Source organism: Limulus polyphemus, unplaced genomic scaffold (assembly GCF_000517525.1).
Source record: "Limulus polyphemus unplaced genomic scaffold, Limulus_polyphemus-2.1.2 Scaffold1801, whole genome shotgun sequence".
In the NCBI taxonomy this organism is placed as follows: domain Eukaryota; kingdom Metazoa; phylum Arthropoda; class Merostomata; order Xiphosura; family Limulidae; genus Limulus; species Limulus polyphemus.
In genome coordinates, this window is record NW_013667411.1 from 190,276 (window position 1) to 207,388 (window position 17,113).

Here is a 17,113-nt window from a genome sequence, read left to right on the forward strand (position 1 = left end):
CAAGCACAAAAATTAAGACAAATAACTCACAGAGACCAAGAAACAGAGGAGCAACATGATGTATGATTTCAGGCTCAAAGAACAAAACAAGATCAAACACGATCTAACTTCAAATAAAGCTTTGTTTGATTAAATGCTTTTTTATTTCTTGATTCACAGCTTTTGTCTACTTACTGAATAATTTGCTGAAAAAAATACCGATCTATACATTTCAAATCTAAATTTTCACTGTGCTATGCCGGGTAACTCGGTTAGTGGAAATATAAATGGCACATAAAATACTTTTTATGTCATAAATAAAAGTTTGTCTCAATGCTCTTATATTTACTTTTAAAATATAATTAGCGTAAATACAGTCTTATGGTGCTATGTTTATATGCGATATATTTTTGTCTATGTGATATACTTTGTGTTTCTGTGGTTATTTGATAAAAGTAATTTTATTCTTAGCATTGTAATATTCCCAAATTTCTATGTGATTAGATACATATTTGATGGTTTTTATGCCCCTTTGCATTATTATATTATACTTGCTTCTGTTATTTTCTCTCTCTATTATTTGTATAGTTTATACCTATGTTTGTTGAAAAACTAGTTCTTCTGAGCCAATGTCTTAAATGCTAACATGTATATAACTTTAATTAGTTTCTTAAATCATGATGATTTATTCCTGGATTATACCATGGACACTTAGTGGTTTAAAACCATAACACTATAAGATAGCATGTAAGCTAATCAAAACATTTTAAGAACAAAGATAAAAGGAGCAAGCATTAAAATGAAATTCTATAGATGATGTAAAAATGAATAAGTAATAGTGAAATGCCACTGCTAAAGAAGGAATAATTATAGCAGGAAAATCAATAGCAATCAAAAAATGTCACTGCCTGATGAGACCCAACCAGGGTTATATCTAGTGTATTCTTGAGTCAAATCTCAGACAATTATACAGTAAGAACTCAGTTGGCTGGCTAGGACACAACAAACACTGTAGTTGTCAGAACACTATTTGTATAAATCAGTTTTTACAAGAACAACTGTTACAGTGTGAACATCTTTTCACATGGATATGATGAATATAGTGTGGTTGGAATATATTAGTGTAACATAACATTAAAGGACAGCAAGAGATCTTATGGTCCATCCAAGTTATACTTAGCTTTAAAAAACAAAAAAAAATCTCATTCAAATAGCTATCAGATTTTCACTTAAACTGCCTTAGATTAACTGCATCTTAAAGCAATCTGTGCCAGAGGCTAATCACCATGTTAGAAAAATAAAGCTAACTTAGCTAAGGATGACTTCTTTCCTGACAGAATGTATATTTGTATCCTCTAGTCTTACTATTCTATCCATTAAATATGAAAAAGATGCATCAACACAATTAATTATCTTAAAACAATCTTAAACACCTCAATAAGATCCCTTCTAACTCTTCTTTTTTTAAAAGAAGACAAGTTCAGAGATCTTAACCTATTCTCATATAATAACCTTTTAATCCTAGGTATCATCCTAGTACTCCTCCTTTGAATCCTTTTCAACAAAGGAATGTTTTTTCTGATGTAAGAAGCTCAAGAGCTTAATGAGTGACCTATACAATGAAATTATAACCTCATTAGACTTGTATTCAGTACTTTTGTAGGTACAAATTAAAATTCTATATACCCAACCACTTGAAATCTGAGTCTGATCACCAGGACACCAAGATCATTTTCTTCAACTACACTGTTAAGATTATTCCCATGAAAATTATACTCATAATTCAAATGTAAATAATCTATTGACTTTTTCTTCATCTATGTCATTAATGTAAATCAAAAAGAGCAAAAGTCTTAACACAGACTCACTCATAACATTAATTTAGTTTGACTTAAATCCGTTTATATCAACCGTCTGCTTTCTTCCACCTAGTCATTTTTTTGTCTAATGAGCTAGTCTATCTCCCACACCTAGAGAGAGAGAAATTTTTTAACAAGCCTTATATGTAATAATTTGTTAGATACTTTGTAAAAATTCTGATATATCACATCCACACCTGTATCCTCATCTGCATAAGCAGTAACTTCTTCGAAGTATGTCAAAAGATCAGTAAGGCAAGATTTTCCCCTAGTGAAACTATGCTGACTATTCAACAAAATTTTAAACTTTGTTAAATGACTTTGCAAAGCATCTTTTTATCAGACATTAAAAAACCTTTCCCATCACTGACATAAGGCTAATGGGCCAATAAATACTGGGAAAATTTTTATCACCTTTCTTGAAAAGAGGAGGAACATATATTAGTAACATATAGTAAATTTCCAATCTTCTGGCACCTTCCCACTTTTCAAGGACTTAGAAAAAATTGTAGCAAGTGACTTACATATCCAATCCTTAACCTCTTTCAAAATCCTTGGAGAAATTTAATCTGGCTCAAGTGCTTTATCATTCTTTCAACTCTCCAATTTTTTCTTTGCAACCTCAGAATTAATGTGATCATCTTGTTCATCCTTGTTTCCATCTAGCAGTTATTCAGGTTGAGGAATATTACTTTTATCTTCATTAGTAAAAACTGAAGAAAAAGTAGAATTTAATAACCCAGCCATCCTATAATCATCAGATATTAGCACTGTTATTAATATATTAGTAGCAGTGTTACTAATGATGTTACATTTTTAGTAATGTCCAAATTAATGACACTACTTTTCAAATTTAGTAACATTTTTTTGGTAACATTAAATTTTTGGTCAAAACAGTACATTATTCATTACTCATTACTTTTCAAATTTAGTAACATTTTTGGTAACATTAAATTTTTGGTTAAAACAGTACATTATTCATTACTCATTACTTTTTAAATTTGGTAATATTACAGCCTACTAATATACTTAAAAATATAAAATAGTTGATAACAATTAGTAGTTAAAACTATCTGGTTAAAACAATAATAATAATTAATAAACTAATAAAAATATCCCTAAATATAATAAATAATATGCTTTTTAACTAGTAGTAATATTGGAACAGCAGCAGAGGAATGAAGTATTGCATGTGTATTCCTGCTGAAACATGTTTTAGTTGAGTTGTGAGTCTGTAAATGTGTAGTGAGGGCCATCACACTAATCAAAGATGCCTTTTGTATGTATTTTCTGTCAGTTGTCTGTAAGCTATCAGAGTGGGAGGTTATGTGCATCACTATGTCATACAAAAGCGGCAGCAGTTTGAAACTTCATGTAATCTGTGGCCATATATCGACATATCCTTTGGGTTTACTGGAAGAAATATTGGTGATAACTTATCATACAAATGCTTGCCTTTAAAGAAAATATTCAGTGTGAACAGAAAATTTGCAAGCAACTTAAAATAACGTGTGTCCATAAAACATTTCTCCATTGATAAAGGATTTGAGTCTACAGTGAAACAAGGTGCTACATGAAACAAACAGTGGAAGCAAATGAATGTAATGACAACATGCCTAAAAAGCTTGCAGTCAAGAGAAAAAACAACAGCTTCTAATGTTTGGGAAAGCTCCTGAGTGTCTCAACAAAAGCTGAATTGGTTAATATTGGACTTCATGGTTTCAGAGTTTTTGCCATTTCAAGTTGTTGTGTGCACTTTCCTTAGAAATTTAATCAAATCACTACACCCAAAAGAACAGCCGTTTCTCGAAGAACATTAATGAAGCAAATCAAGTCTGAACTAGCAATAGTCAAGAATGTCACTACAAGTGCTGACTGTTGGAGTTGTAGAAACAGGTAATCAAATAATAAATAATCTCTAATTTTTTTAGTTCCTAATATTCTCACATTATTTAAACTATACAGTGTTTTTTGCACCTCACTTAGGAACATTGATATTTTATTAGATTGTCATCATATTTACTATAGATAATTTTTAAATATTGGAGGTAACCTGTTTTGTTATTAAAAGTACATTTAGAAACTGATGGGCCATTATTTAATTTTAAAACCTATTTAGAAGTCACTATGCACTGAATAAATTAGGATACACAGTTATCGTCTGCCGTCCTGATAAAGTATGTCATAGCTACAATCTCATTGGAAAGGCACTAGAAGCAGTACATGTTGAATACTGCATTCAGAACAAAATTGTCAAGACTACAACAGATAATGGCAGCAACTTCATTAAGGCTTTTAGTTAGTGAAATATTTTAAAGTTATTTGCATTTGCCTCTATATTTATATTGCCGAATACTTAAAATGCAGAGCAATAGCCCTTAGACAGGGAGCCAAAACCACATTTTCCATGGACAGCCAACTGCCTCAGTGAAATTACTCCCATTTGTGATGTCATGTGTGCATTGGCCAATTGGAGAGAAGCTTTAAAATATCACGATAAGAATATGTAATGAGAGAGAGAGAGCAATCAATATTTTACAAACATAGATGTCTGAATGATTTAATAAATGTGGGAAGGAATGAAATAATAGGAGTAGAGAAGTTGTATGTTACCTATATAATAGATTTAAATTACAGCCCATATTCATATAATTATCTCTTTTATGCCTGGGAATCTTTCCTTTATTTTAATACAGTTGTGTGGTGTTAGCCAGAATAAAATATTAAACAGACCATTCGTCATCATGGTTAGTTGTGTGTGTGTGTGTGTGTCTGTGAGTATATATATATATACATACATACAACAAACACATCCAAAGAGAAGTAATATAATATTACTATTTGGATACGTTTGCTGGTTGGTTGTTCTGGTTCACTTGGTTGAACATCAGATCGTAACATTGCCCTTTGTGGTTGCATTATTGGTCATGTTATTAAATGTCAAAATTATTTTTATGTTTATGTTATAAGTTTAAATGATAGAGTGATATTTTCTTTTACAGACTGTTCTCAATCAATGAGTCCACCATCTATCCTGACCAACTGCATGGTGATGTTGTAGTCACAGATGAAGATGATATGATGATTCAGATAACTACATTATAGAAATTCATTCTCTAGCTGATATATTAACTGTTGGTGATGAGGTATCATCTCATTCCTGTATATGTATTTTGCAAGACCTTCAAAGTTGTGCCTCTCATACATTGAATCTTGTTGCTACTACTGATGTGGTTAAATCTTTAACAACATTTAGTATAAAAAAAGTGTCCAGATCAGCAATAGTAAAGCCTCAAACCGTATGGAATAAACAGAGCAAAAGCACTGTAGCTGCCAACATAATTGAGAAAGAAATAGAGGGATGCTTGGTTGTTCCTTGTCCAACTAGTTGAAATTCAATGTTTGATGCTCTAAGTCATGTAGATAACTTAATATCTGGAAATAAGTTACCAAGTGCTATACTGAGTTTTTGATCAACTGGACATTGTGCAGCTGAATTCAGCTGAGAAACTTTTCTTTTGGAATATATTCAAGTCATGAAACCTATTACTAGAGCACTTGACATTTTGCAGTGTGAGAACAAAGCATTTATGGAACTACTGATTCCTACCTTGCATGTTTGTCTAGCAAAATTGGGCAGTTTGAACAATAAACAGTTACAAATTTGTAAACCTTAGTTGAAGTATTGATTCAAAGCATAGAAACTAGGTTTAACAATGTGTTCAATGATGAAGATTCAATTCAGCATTTATGGAACTACTGATTCCTACCTTGCATGTTTGTCTAGCAAAATTGGGCAATTTGAACAATAAACAGTGGCAAATTTGTAAACCTTAGTTGAAGTATTAATTCAAAGGATAGAAACTAGGTTTAACAATGTGTTCAATGATGAAGATTCAATTCTTTTGGCATCTTTTCATCCTATCTTCCAGAAAATCAGAGGGAACAAGTTCAACAAAAACTTATTGCAAAAATAGAAGAACACACAGTACAATATGATACATCATCACCTAATCAAGATAGCACATCAGAAACAGGAAATCAAGATGATTATTTCAGATGCCTGAAAACAATGGAGGCAAAGAGTACTGGACACAAAAGTGCTGAAGTAGTTGGTGCTTTTCTAGATAAATCTATTGTAAAGTCTGTTCACAATGATGCATTTCCAAATTCTGTCTTAAAGTCAGTTTTCATTTCATTAAATACAGCTATTCTATTAAGTGCCACAGTTGAGAGTGTTTTTTCAGTTGTAAAAGATGTGCTGAGGGCAAAAAAAGGAGGAATGTCTGATGCAAGCTTTGGAAGAGCTGTTTTCTTTAAATGTAACAGTAATATTGGCCTCCCAAAATAATTGTTTTAACGCTACAGTTATTACATGAAGTAAACTCTGTTAGATTATTTCACACTAATTTATAGGCTACTTATTAGTTATTTTGATCATTTGCATTTCTTTTTTTGTATTTGTAAGTCATACTTTGCTCTTACTTTGAATATTATAAAGGAAAAATAAAAATGGTTCCTTTAATTGCTATTCTAAAACATCTCAATGTATAATGCATTTTTTGTCTTGAGTTCAATGCTTGCAGTTCAGTTCTGTATACATATATATATATAATTTACGATGTACACAGTACATGTTTTATATAAAGAATACAGGTATTCATTTGAAAAATAACAAGTAATGAGTTGTTATTCATTAAGTTTTTAAATAAATAATGTATTGAGTAATGACACTTCAATTTTTAGCAGGAAATGGTCAAAGTAACTTCATTACTTGTTTCTAGTAATATGCCCAACTCTGGATATTTGCCTTCCTGTGTCATCCTTCAGAGGCCCTATTCCCATCCTAACATTTTACTTACCTGTAATATGTTTGAAGAAATTCTTGCTATTTATTTTTACACTTTCAGCCAACCTTTTTCAGATAGTTTTTTTTTATTTCTTAATTTCCTGTTTGACTGACTCTCTTGATTTTCTATAGTCTTTCAAATCTATCATTCCTGTGAATTTAAACTTCTTATATTTATAATACTTTTCTTTAAATATATTCTTTGTGAACAAACCTGGTTTTTTCTTGCAGTCACCCTTTTTTGTCTATAAGTATCATATCTGTCTCAAATATTTAAAATCTTTTCCACATATGATCAGTACTCAGACTAATTCAGTTGCCAAGATCACAGAGGTAATTCTAGTGTCATCTTTTTAAAATTTAATTTTTTGAAACTTGGAACCAAAATATCACTATTCCTTAACTCTTTATGCAGCAAAACATCAAATCTAATTGAACAATGATCACTTGCATCCAGATGTTCCCAAACATCTACCCTATCAACCATTTCTTTATGAAAATCCCGAAGAGACTAAATAAAGAATGCAGTGTTAAAAATATAATAGGTCTAATACTAACATCTTTTGACAAGTATAATGAATTGCAACCATGCTTTGCCAGCTTGTTGAAAGTGTTCACACCATAAGAATATCATTTTGAATTTTAGTTCGGCTCTGTTAAGCTCATAGCATGAATCCAGTAATAGTAGTAGTTGTGGTTCATTGAATTTCATCTTTCTGAATCCATCTACTTTTTGTACACATCCTTATTTCATGTATCTGCACCAGTTTACCACTGTTGTAGGATTAAAGCTTTCTGGTTGTGATATTTGTGAGTGTGGAAATAAGGTAATTGCATAGTTAGTAAGTCTACATTCCTTATAAGTTCACTGTTAGTACCACTGGGAAACACAGTTGTGACCAAACTTCAAGTGCTAAATTCTTTTTTTTCTTTTTACTGAATAACTTCTCTTCTTTGGCTTTAGCTTATATATGTTCATGAAAGCTACTGGAAATACTGTCAATCAAGTATATAAATCCTACTGTGTAATACTGAATACAACAAACAATTAAATTAAATTTATTCCTAGGCTTAGCTCAAACAGTTAACCTTGACTAAAGATCAAAAATTGGTTTTTTTAAGTGTGCTTTTTTTCTGTGGTTATTAAAAAAAGTTACTATAATATATGTGCCTACATCCAGATGAACTTATTCTGCTGAAATCATGTTATTGTAATGTTGAATACCATTATGCATTGTTGTTCACTTTACTTTTGCTGTGTGATTTTATTTTTCATTTAAAATGTTTTTGAATATGTTCATAAGCTATAAATACACAGAAAGTTTAAATTTTATTAGGAAATATAGGTTATATTAATGTGTATATAATTATGAGTCATTTGTTTTATACTTTAGTTAAATAAAGTTTACATTAGATATATATATAACTTTCACAGATGAGTAGTCATTTTGTTCTATTCTTATAGAAGACTATGCATATACTAAGACTTAACTGTTAGGAAAGTTTTGCTTAGAGGAACAAGCTATTACAGTTACCTACATCTGGTGCCAGAGCATTTTGATTTGACACAAAAACAAACTTGGTTGTCCTTAACAGCATAATGAAACCTTAGACTGCTGTTCTAACATAAATGTTTTTATTTTCAGGATTTTATGGTAGACCATGGACAACAGAACAGAGAAAGGATTTGTTTGAAAAGTAAGAGATTATTTTACAGAATTGAGAAAGAAAATTTGTATAATGCTGATATTAGTTAAAGGATTGTTACAAAATAAAAATATAAGTACATATTTTTTTAAAAGAACCATATAAATGATCATAAGATATTTTGCTAATTGATGTTGTTGCTTATTATGTTTTATATCACAAATTTATTGGTGTTCTGTGTTCAGAGCATATAATTTAATATTAATCCCTTGAAATCTGATCTTAGGATTTTTGTCTCAGATGATCTTCACATAACACTATGTTTCAGGTAAAATCTTTGAAAACAAAGAAAGAAATTCACTGTTGGATTGTAGAAATTTCTTTCGAAGTTATTATTATCAGGGATCCAAAATTTTCCGAAACAAAGTACTAATTTCTCTCTTTTAAAAGTGAATACATCATCTTTTGGATTTAAGCAGATTTATTGAGGAAACTTTTACGACTTACTGTGACATTGATGAGCTGATGGTCATATACAAATGAGTGATTATGTATGCTTAATAGAACAGGGAATTAGTGAAATTTGCTTATAAATTAATTGTCAAGCTCATTAATTGATTACATTCAACTAATTGATCATTCTCATGAGACTTTGATAGTTGGAATGATTGCAAATAGTATGAATTGAAAACATTAATTTTGATTAGTTGATTATTTTTTGTGAGTTGTGTCATTCATTAATTGGTTATGCTGAACAACCTTGAATTAATCAAAGATTATAATTAGAAATCATAATGACAATATTCTGATTACTTATGTAGTTGGAATAATTGAAAACTAATAATCTGTAAATTAATTAGTTTATAATTTTTGTTGATATTAAGTGAGTTAATAATCCAAGTCTAATGCTTAATATTGTAGTACATGTATAATACTTAAAATACATTTAGTCAGGTGCTCTATCTGCCTATTTATGTATAGTCTTTGCGAGTTACAACTGAAAGTCAATATTTATAGATTCATACATTTGGGAAAATTTCAAATGTTTTGACATGCATAGAGAATTGGATGAAATAACATACTTTCAGACAAATGTTTCTTAGATCACTTACACCCTCTTTCCCACTTCTAGGGTCCAAGATGGGTCCTAAACCCCCAGCATTATGAGACTTTCAAAGCAAATACTTATGATAGTTCAAAATTTTATTTTTTTCTTTCTCATTCTTGAATATGAAATATATATATTTGTGTGTGTTAGTCAACCTGTTTTTATTTTCACTATCCCATTAAAAGATTATATAAATACCAAAAATATTTGTTTTCATGGTCCAAGGTTATGTTAATAGCTTTATGCCACTCAAGAAATGTAGGTAACTGAATTAACAACAAATCAGATCATGGTTGCTCTTGACTGTCCTCTTTTTTTCAAACCCTCATTCAATGTAATGCTTAAGTACTAAGTCACACATGCCTTTGGGATTTGGTGTTGAAATATTTATTTAACAACTTTTTGTAAACAAATATTTTATTTTCTAGACAGATTAGGATACGATCATGATATTAGCATGTAAAATCTGCCATTTTCACATAAATGTAAATTAATATGTCCATTGTTTTGAAAAGCATGATCAATTGCACACCCAAATTCAAAATAAGGAGCATGTTAGTATTGGTCAAAATCGAAGGTCGATACAGTATTAGCACTCAGTGTAATGCTACTAAATGATATTGTGTGTGAATAACCAAAGTATGCAAAGTCTGCTGATTATTTGTTTATTATTACTTGGAAATTTTATTTGTAATTAGAGTTTATAAGAATAGACAAAACTAATTTTCTTAAAAATGAAATGGTGAAATATGAAGCAAATAATATTAAATTAGTAGGCATACACTTGACTGGTGTCTCTTCTTTCAGTTATTTGTAGATTGAGGGTTTTCTCATTTTTTGACTTTTTCCATTCTCATCCCTAATAAAAATTGCACATGTAGTAAAATACATCATTATATTATAATATAATATCATATCATTGATAAATGGGATTCTTCTTTTTTTAGTAAATTAAACACAAAAATGTGGTTCAGGGACAATTTTCTTTTATGTGATAGTCCCAGGCCTAATAGTAATAGCATTTTTCTACTATAACGATTAAGTTATGTGTTGCAAATACATAGATATCTGTATTCATTATTGTAACTTCTACAGTATTACAAAACTAAAAATAATGCAATTAACTACAGCATATGTGACATAAACATAAAAATCCATCTGCAAGTTCACTAGTGTACATATGTGATAGACTAGTATTCATGACATACTGAGAATAATACAATTTCAATCATAATAAATAAAAATATAAAATTTCTGGGCAGTTTACCTAGCAGTATACATATATGACAAAATTAAACAACCACATAATGGCCAGGTATTTGAAACACCTTGCCCTCTTCCATCATATCTAGGGATATAGTCTCAGAGTTCCAAATAAGCAGTCAAAGTTATTTTCCCATACAGAGCTGTTTCATGTTGTATCAATAAATTTGTACATAATAAAATGATTATTCAGAAATTTTTATTCATCTTTATACACACAAAAGAGCTATTACCTTGTACCACTGCTGTGAGGATTTTTGAACAAAGCTCCCACCCCTATACATACTAACATGTACTGTAACAACCTGTGATGTAATCATCATTAGACTAAAGCCCTCCACAAATAGGAGGGTGATACATCTTCTGTATGCAGTAATTCCCATGAGCACTAACATTTGAACGAAGGCTTATTCTTGATGAAGTAAGAGAAATGCACCAAAGTGGAGAAGCAGGCTGTGCAGAGAGGTGACTTAACTATCTTAAATACATTTTCAAGTATGAAAAATCTTAACTTGACAAATAATACCCACCTTTCTGCACAACAAAAATCTTTGATCCCATATTCATAGGATGGTGGAGGGGCTGGTACAGACACAGAAATTACAGAGATGAGTTACTTTCTATAAAAAAACATCAAAAAAGAGAAACCCCATGGAGCATGTCAACCACTGTAGGAAGGGTAGCCTAGTAGGGCATCATTCAGTGGGAGACAACATCCAACTCAGGCAGGGAATACTTCTTCCAGTTGAGGTGGTAGCAAACTATATTGTCATAAGAACTTTTTGTATAGTGCTAAAGTGTTGCATTAATCCAGTGATTACAAGTATTTATATTTGAAAGAAAAAATATCAGGTAGCTTTTTGTAAATTTTGATATTAAACATAGAATTGGAGTTTACATGCATGCAATTACATCATGCAACCAGAAACACATTAGTCCGGACTAGTACATATGGCATTCATGGAAGCCTGAAATCAAAATTTGGTAGACCCAGGTGCCAAACTAGTGAATGTTTACACCTCTAATGGCATGTCAAATGTAAATCAAATGTATATATATAGATACTATCTATAAACTTTTCCTGTTTTATGTTCACAAAATAATAATACTAGCTCTTCCATCCTTTTTAATAGTTTTGTATGTATGTATGTATAAAACATATCTGAAGTTGTATTTAACTTTCAAATATTTAAGCCAAGTGGTTTCTGTTTCAAAAACCATTCCTTTCTTGTGGTTGTATTAATATGTGAGTGAATTTACGCATATATATTCTGATATTTCCATTGTCTGGAAAAAGTCTAATTGAAAGTTTTACATTTGTTTTAGAAATATGAAATGTTTATGCCATTAAACATTATCTTCAGAAATACTATTCACATCTTCACAGAATAGCTAGCTAATACCTAGTGTCACTGCTGAAACGTTTATGCACATGCACCAAGCCTTTGAATGAAACTCCCACCCTGCACCTTTGACTTTTGCTACTCTGATAACTGAAGTACGTGGTGTTTGTCCTATTGCTCCAGTTGTTTCTGCTGATTCTTTGGCAAACTTCTTGGATGCATATCAACTCATAACCCCCCCCCCCCCTGCTTCTCCTTCTTCACCCTGTTGCAGTATTGTAGATTCTTACTGTCTCTGTGTTGACTTTCAATTGCCATGCCCTCCCTGAAATAAGACTTCTCCTTTGGGTTCTGTGGTTGGAATTCTTCTTCATTTCTACATGTCAGGTTTTAAGTATGAACTAGATTCTTTACAGTAGGTGTCTGTGACTTGGCCATAAATTTCAACAATAAACAAACAGCACACAGTCCACTTGTTTCAAAATAGTATATTAGATTTTTTTGTATGTGAAAGACTTATGTTTCCTGAAAGACTGCCACATTTCATGAAGATATACACACTAGTTAGTAGTATCAAATCTATAAAGACTTTAAATGAGTACAAAGAGGTCATGTGGTTGATCAAATTGAATGAGCCTGTATTGAGAGAGTTAACAAGTTCATGATTAGAGAGGGCACTAGTTACGATAGGGATATTGTCACACTCCAACTGGTGGAGGGTTGATGCATTATCATTTACATGTTGATTTGCAGAAAGAAGTGGGAATTGCATGGTGGGAGAAAATATTCAAGAAATGGGAGCAGTAGTGCAAAATATACATGACTGTTTAATGTGAGTGTTATGAATTAGATAGTTTATATAACATGAGTGTTAAATTTAGTTATTTTTAGAAGCAACAGTTTATTGCAAGTTTGCTTACATAACTGTTTATGAATCATACTTTGTGTAGTCCAATAATTATGAATTGATGATTGTTATATTATTGTATCAACATGCTATAACCTTCTGAGTTTTCTCATTGTTTAAATTGAGAATTATTTTATCATAATATCTAATAGTGTGTGGAATGTTCTAGATCTCTGTTGGGGTATAAATTTGCATTGAAAATTTAGTTCAAGAGATAGATAAATCTTGACTGTGTGGCTGTGAGTTCAGCTATAAATTGTGTATAGTGGGATTTTTAATGTGAAATTATCACAGATTTTATTGTAATAACAGAGTAGAGAAGAATAATTTGTTTTATTAATTGTGTTCTAAAGTAATTGAACTAGACTGCGTGAATTTTGTTGAAAAAGAGACAATTATTTAAAACTCTGGAGACAACTGTGGTAACCAATTGTCATAGTGGTGATTTCAAAGTGAAATTACCACAGGCTGTATTGAAATAACAAAGCAGTAAGAATAATTCATGTTGTCAAATTTGTTCTAAAATAACTGAACCAGCCTGTGTGGGTATTGATGAAAAAGAGCCAATTATATAAAACTGTGGATACAACTGTGATAGCAAACAGTGTAATGAACATTTGTATATATATTTGACCTGTTTTACCTGATGATGACAAAACCTTGTCGAAACGTTGTACATTTGCTGTTATATTAAAGTTTTTCTTCATTACCCATTCAAGCCGTCTCCAGCCAAATCTAAATTATCCACTTTTTTCTTTCTAGAATGGCTTCAAATGTAACATGAAATTAAATTTGTTTATCCCAAGTAGCTTTAAACTTTTAATAGTGTACATCTGTTTATAATTAAATTTTACTGCCCTTTGAACCATGTCTTATTACTATTCATGCCATTATAAGTTGTAAATCACATCAGGAACATGTAGCTCAAATTACGCTATCAGATTACATTATCCACAAGGTACTCTTAGCTGCTTGTATACGTGCTTCGAGAAATATTTTTATTATATTATTATTTATTTCACCTAATCTAACCTTAACCTAAAGAGATCCCTATTGTTATTTTTTAGTTACTTTTATAATAATAAACATGAAAAACAAAAATTTTCTTTTTCTTGTTGTCTACTGTCAATTCTAACTATGTGACAAGAGCCATTATAAATTTGTTCAAGCTAGTCATTATGTTTCCTGTGGGAATGAAGCTTGTACTAAAAGAGAAATTGACAATTGATGAAAATCTTGGCTTTCTATTGATTATAGATAATATAGAATTAAACGCAAGAGAGAACTATTAACAAATCTTGAAAGAGAGGATGTGACATGTAGGTGTGGCAAGAGAAGTCTTATTTTCTATTTGATGGCTCTGTCACCAAACAAAATTGAAAGCTATAAAAATTATGCTTTGTCTGAGCAATGCAATTTTAGAATGAATAATTTATGTTGAATTTCTTACTAATTGGAGGGGTGGTGAATAAAATAGAGAAGATGGGATGTCTACAGAAATGTGTCACCTTTCTCACACTAGGGGAAATTCAGGATTTTTTAAAATATTGCCTTATAAAATTAAGAACTTAAAACTTATATACTATTAAAATATGGCTTATTAGCTAAGATTGTATGCTGTACTAATTGGTATAACAAAAAAAGTAGTTTAATAAAAGTTTGAATGTAAGACACTAAAACCTTGTGACATGCAGTAAATAATGCTGGGGGTAGATAAGGTTAATCACTTCTCAATTGGCTAACTGTGCAGAAGTTTTTACTTTCGTGGATTTTTCTAATTCAGATATTGTTGTTTTCCTTTTTTTGTGGAAACATGATTTATTTTCATTATCTACTCCCCCTTTTCTATTTTTTGTTCAAGTTTTTGACTTTGTGAGTTATGCCCTCACAGTTTCAGGTGATCATGACTACCACTGCTGTTAATGCTACAACAGATTTACAGACCATATCTGTGGGGTTGGTATCACAGTTATAAGCCACTGATGTGATAGCTATGATCTATAGAGAATTGTATAATTTCAGGCAACATTCTGAATAACCTGATGAGTGTCCTGTCATGCCAGCACCTAGTTGTTTTTGTATGGGTGGATGTGACTTTGGGCAGCCTTTTCCCTCCTCCTGAAGTTGTTTTTATGTTGTGTGTCATTTCGGGGGTCTTATTTAAGACTCCTTCTCCCTTCATAAATTTGATTAATCAGGTATGTTGTGTTTGGTCTTTATCTCCTGTTTTCCTTTAAGACTCTACCCATGCTGTCCTAGGGGATTAATCTTTAGGTCATTCTTTAGTTTTTCCTCCTTTCCCAGATATTGGGATTCTTCTAGTCATTTTGTGTAACAATTGCATTCAGGGAATCGATATGCCTTGTCTCTCACATACATTGGTCTATTATATTTTTGCTTTTATAGTTTCAACTACCCATAATTATACTTGTACCTTTTGGAATTCTTCTTCCTATTTGAGGTTTGGACCCTGTTACTTTGGTTAATTTTCTGCACCTCCTTTTTCCTGGATACTTTTTATGATATCCACTATTATCTGTGCATTATCCTCCCTTTGCTTTTTGGTTGAGACTATTCATCTGTCTCTTTAAGGATTTTATGTTGATCATAGTAGTCTATATTTAATTTTTCTCCCATAGCATGCCTTTCTCTTTGGCCCTTGTTTTACAGATGTGGCTATTCTGCTTTTGGGATTTTCTAAGTTGGGATGCTATTTTATCTAGGATTCATTTTCCCTCCTCTTCATTGCATGAATGTTGCATGGCATCTTTTTTAACATCAAGAGATGTTTGGAGTTTTTCCAGACTCTTTGGAATTCTGGGTTGATTCAGTCTCCCCCTGTTGTCTCACCATTTGATTTCTTTCCCCCCTCAGTGGGATTCCATTTCTTGCCAGCATCAATCGGAGGCAGCTCAAGACTTGTTTCTAAAGGATGCCATTGAGGAGAAGATCTTTCTTGTTAAGGGTTTTTTTTCTCATCTTTTTTTGTCATTCCCAATATGATGGGAAATTGGTGCCCATTTTTCGATTTATCATCTCTGGCAGTCTGGCATTGCCAGGTGGTTATGGTGCTTGACTCGCAATCTGAGAGTAGTGGGTTTGAATCCCTGTCCCACCAAACATGCTCAACCTTTCAGCCATGGGGGCATCATAATGGGATGGTCAATCCCACTATTCATTGGTAGAAGTGTAGTACAAGAGTTGGTAGTGGGTGGTGATGACTAGCTGCCTTCCCTCTAGTCTTTTATTGCTAAATCATGAATTGCTAGTGTAGATAGCCCTCGTGTAACTTTGTGCAAAATTCAAAACAACCAAACAAAACCCATCTCTGAACCACTTCCTCATCCTTCTCAAGTTCACTATGGATTCGTACTTAACTCTTCCTTGGGTTTTCACTCCTGATTTGTGGATGAAGAAGTTCAGTGTGTCAGATCCGTATCTATATATTTCCATCATCCAGACATTTTCTTTGTTTTGTTCATTGTGGGTGTGTGTTTCAGTTTTTGGCTTTTCTGTTCAGACCTGCCTTAGCTCCATGTGTTTTCTGCCAAGTGGTCTGGACCTTTGCTCTTCTGCTTCATTCCTGGGGCCTTTATTTTGCACCATTAGATGGACTTCTGGCTACTTCTAGCTTCCTCACATGCCAACTGTGCTCTACATACTCATTTCTTCTTCAGGAAGATGCATGGGTGGGTTGGCTTACCAAGATGGGTAAGTCATTTGTCACACTTACTCCATTTCTGACTCTTCCTGGGGTGTTTTTCACCTCATATATCTGTCGAGACCAGCCTTTTCGCAGCTGTGGAATGTCTCGTATGTGGCATCTCCTATTCACCCTTTCCTTCTGCACATGATGTTCTATCTCTTTTGGGGAAATTGGCATCTCTCAAAGCCCTCATTCCTTGTTGGTCATGCCCACAGTGGGTTTTGATTCACAATGGAGATTTGTTTGGGTTCCATTGGATGCTCCTCTTATTCTTTTCCCTCGCTTACAGTCCATGTTTGACTGCAGGTTAGATTGGGCCACTGTTACTGGAGGGGGTACTCTTCCTCCTCCAAGGTCAGATTGCCACCTTTTTGCAGATGTTTCTCTTTTCATTTGGAGAGCATTTCTCAACACTCAGGATGTTTCTCGGAGGGAACTCTTTTTGAATCCAT

The 17,113-nt window shown here is 32.2% G+C and overlaps 1 protein-coding gene across 1 annotated transcript in view; it reads left to right on the plus strand.

The window, feature by feature from the left end:
* Positions 1–17,113, plus strand: part of LOC106464982 (protein O-GlcNAcase-like) — a gene marked incomplete at its 3' end in the record, with an annotated part of 40,685 nt that overhangs the window by 2,044 nt on the left and 21,528 nt on the right. The window contains exon 2 of the mRNA XM_013925162.2: positions 8,334–8,385. Coding sequence (XP_013780616.2) covers positions 8,334–8,385 — 52 coding nt within the window. The remainder of the gene's footprint in view (positions 1–8,333; positions 8,386–17,113) is intronic.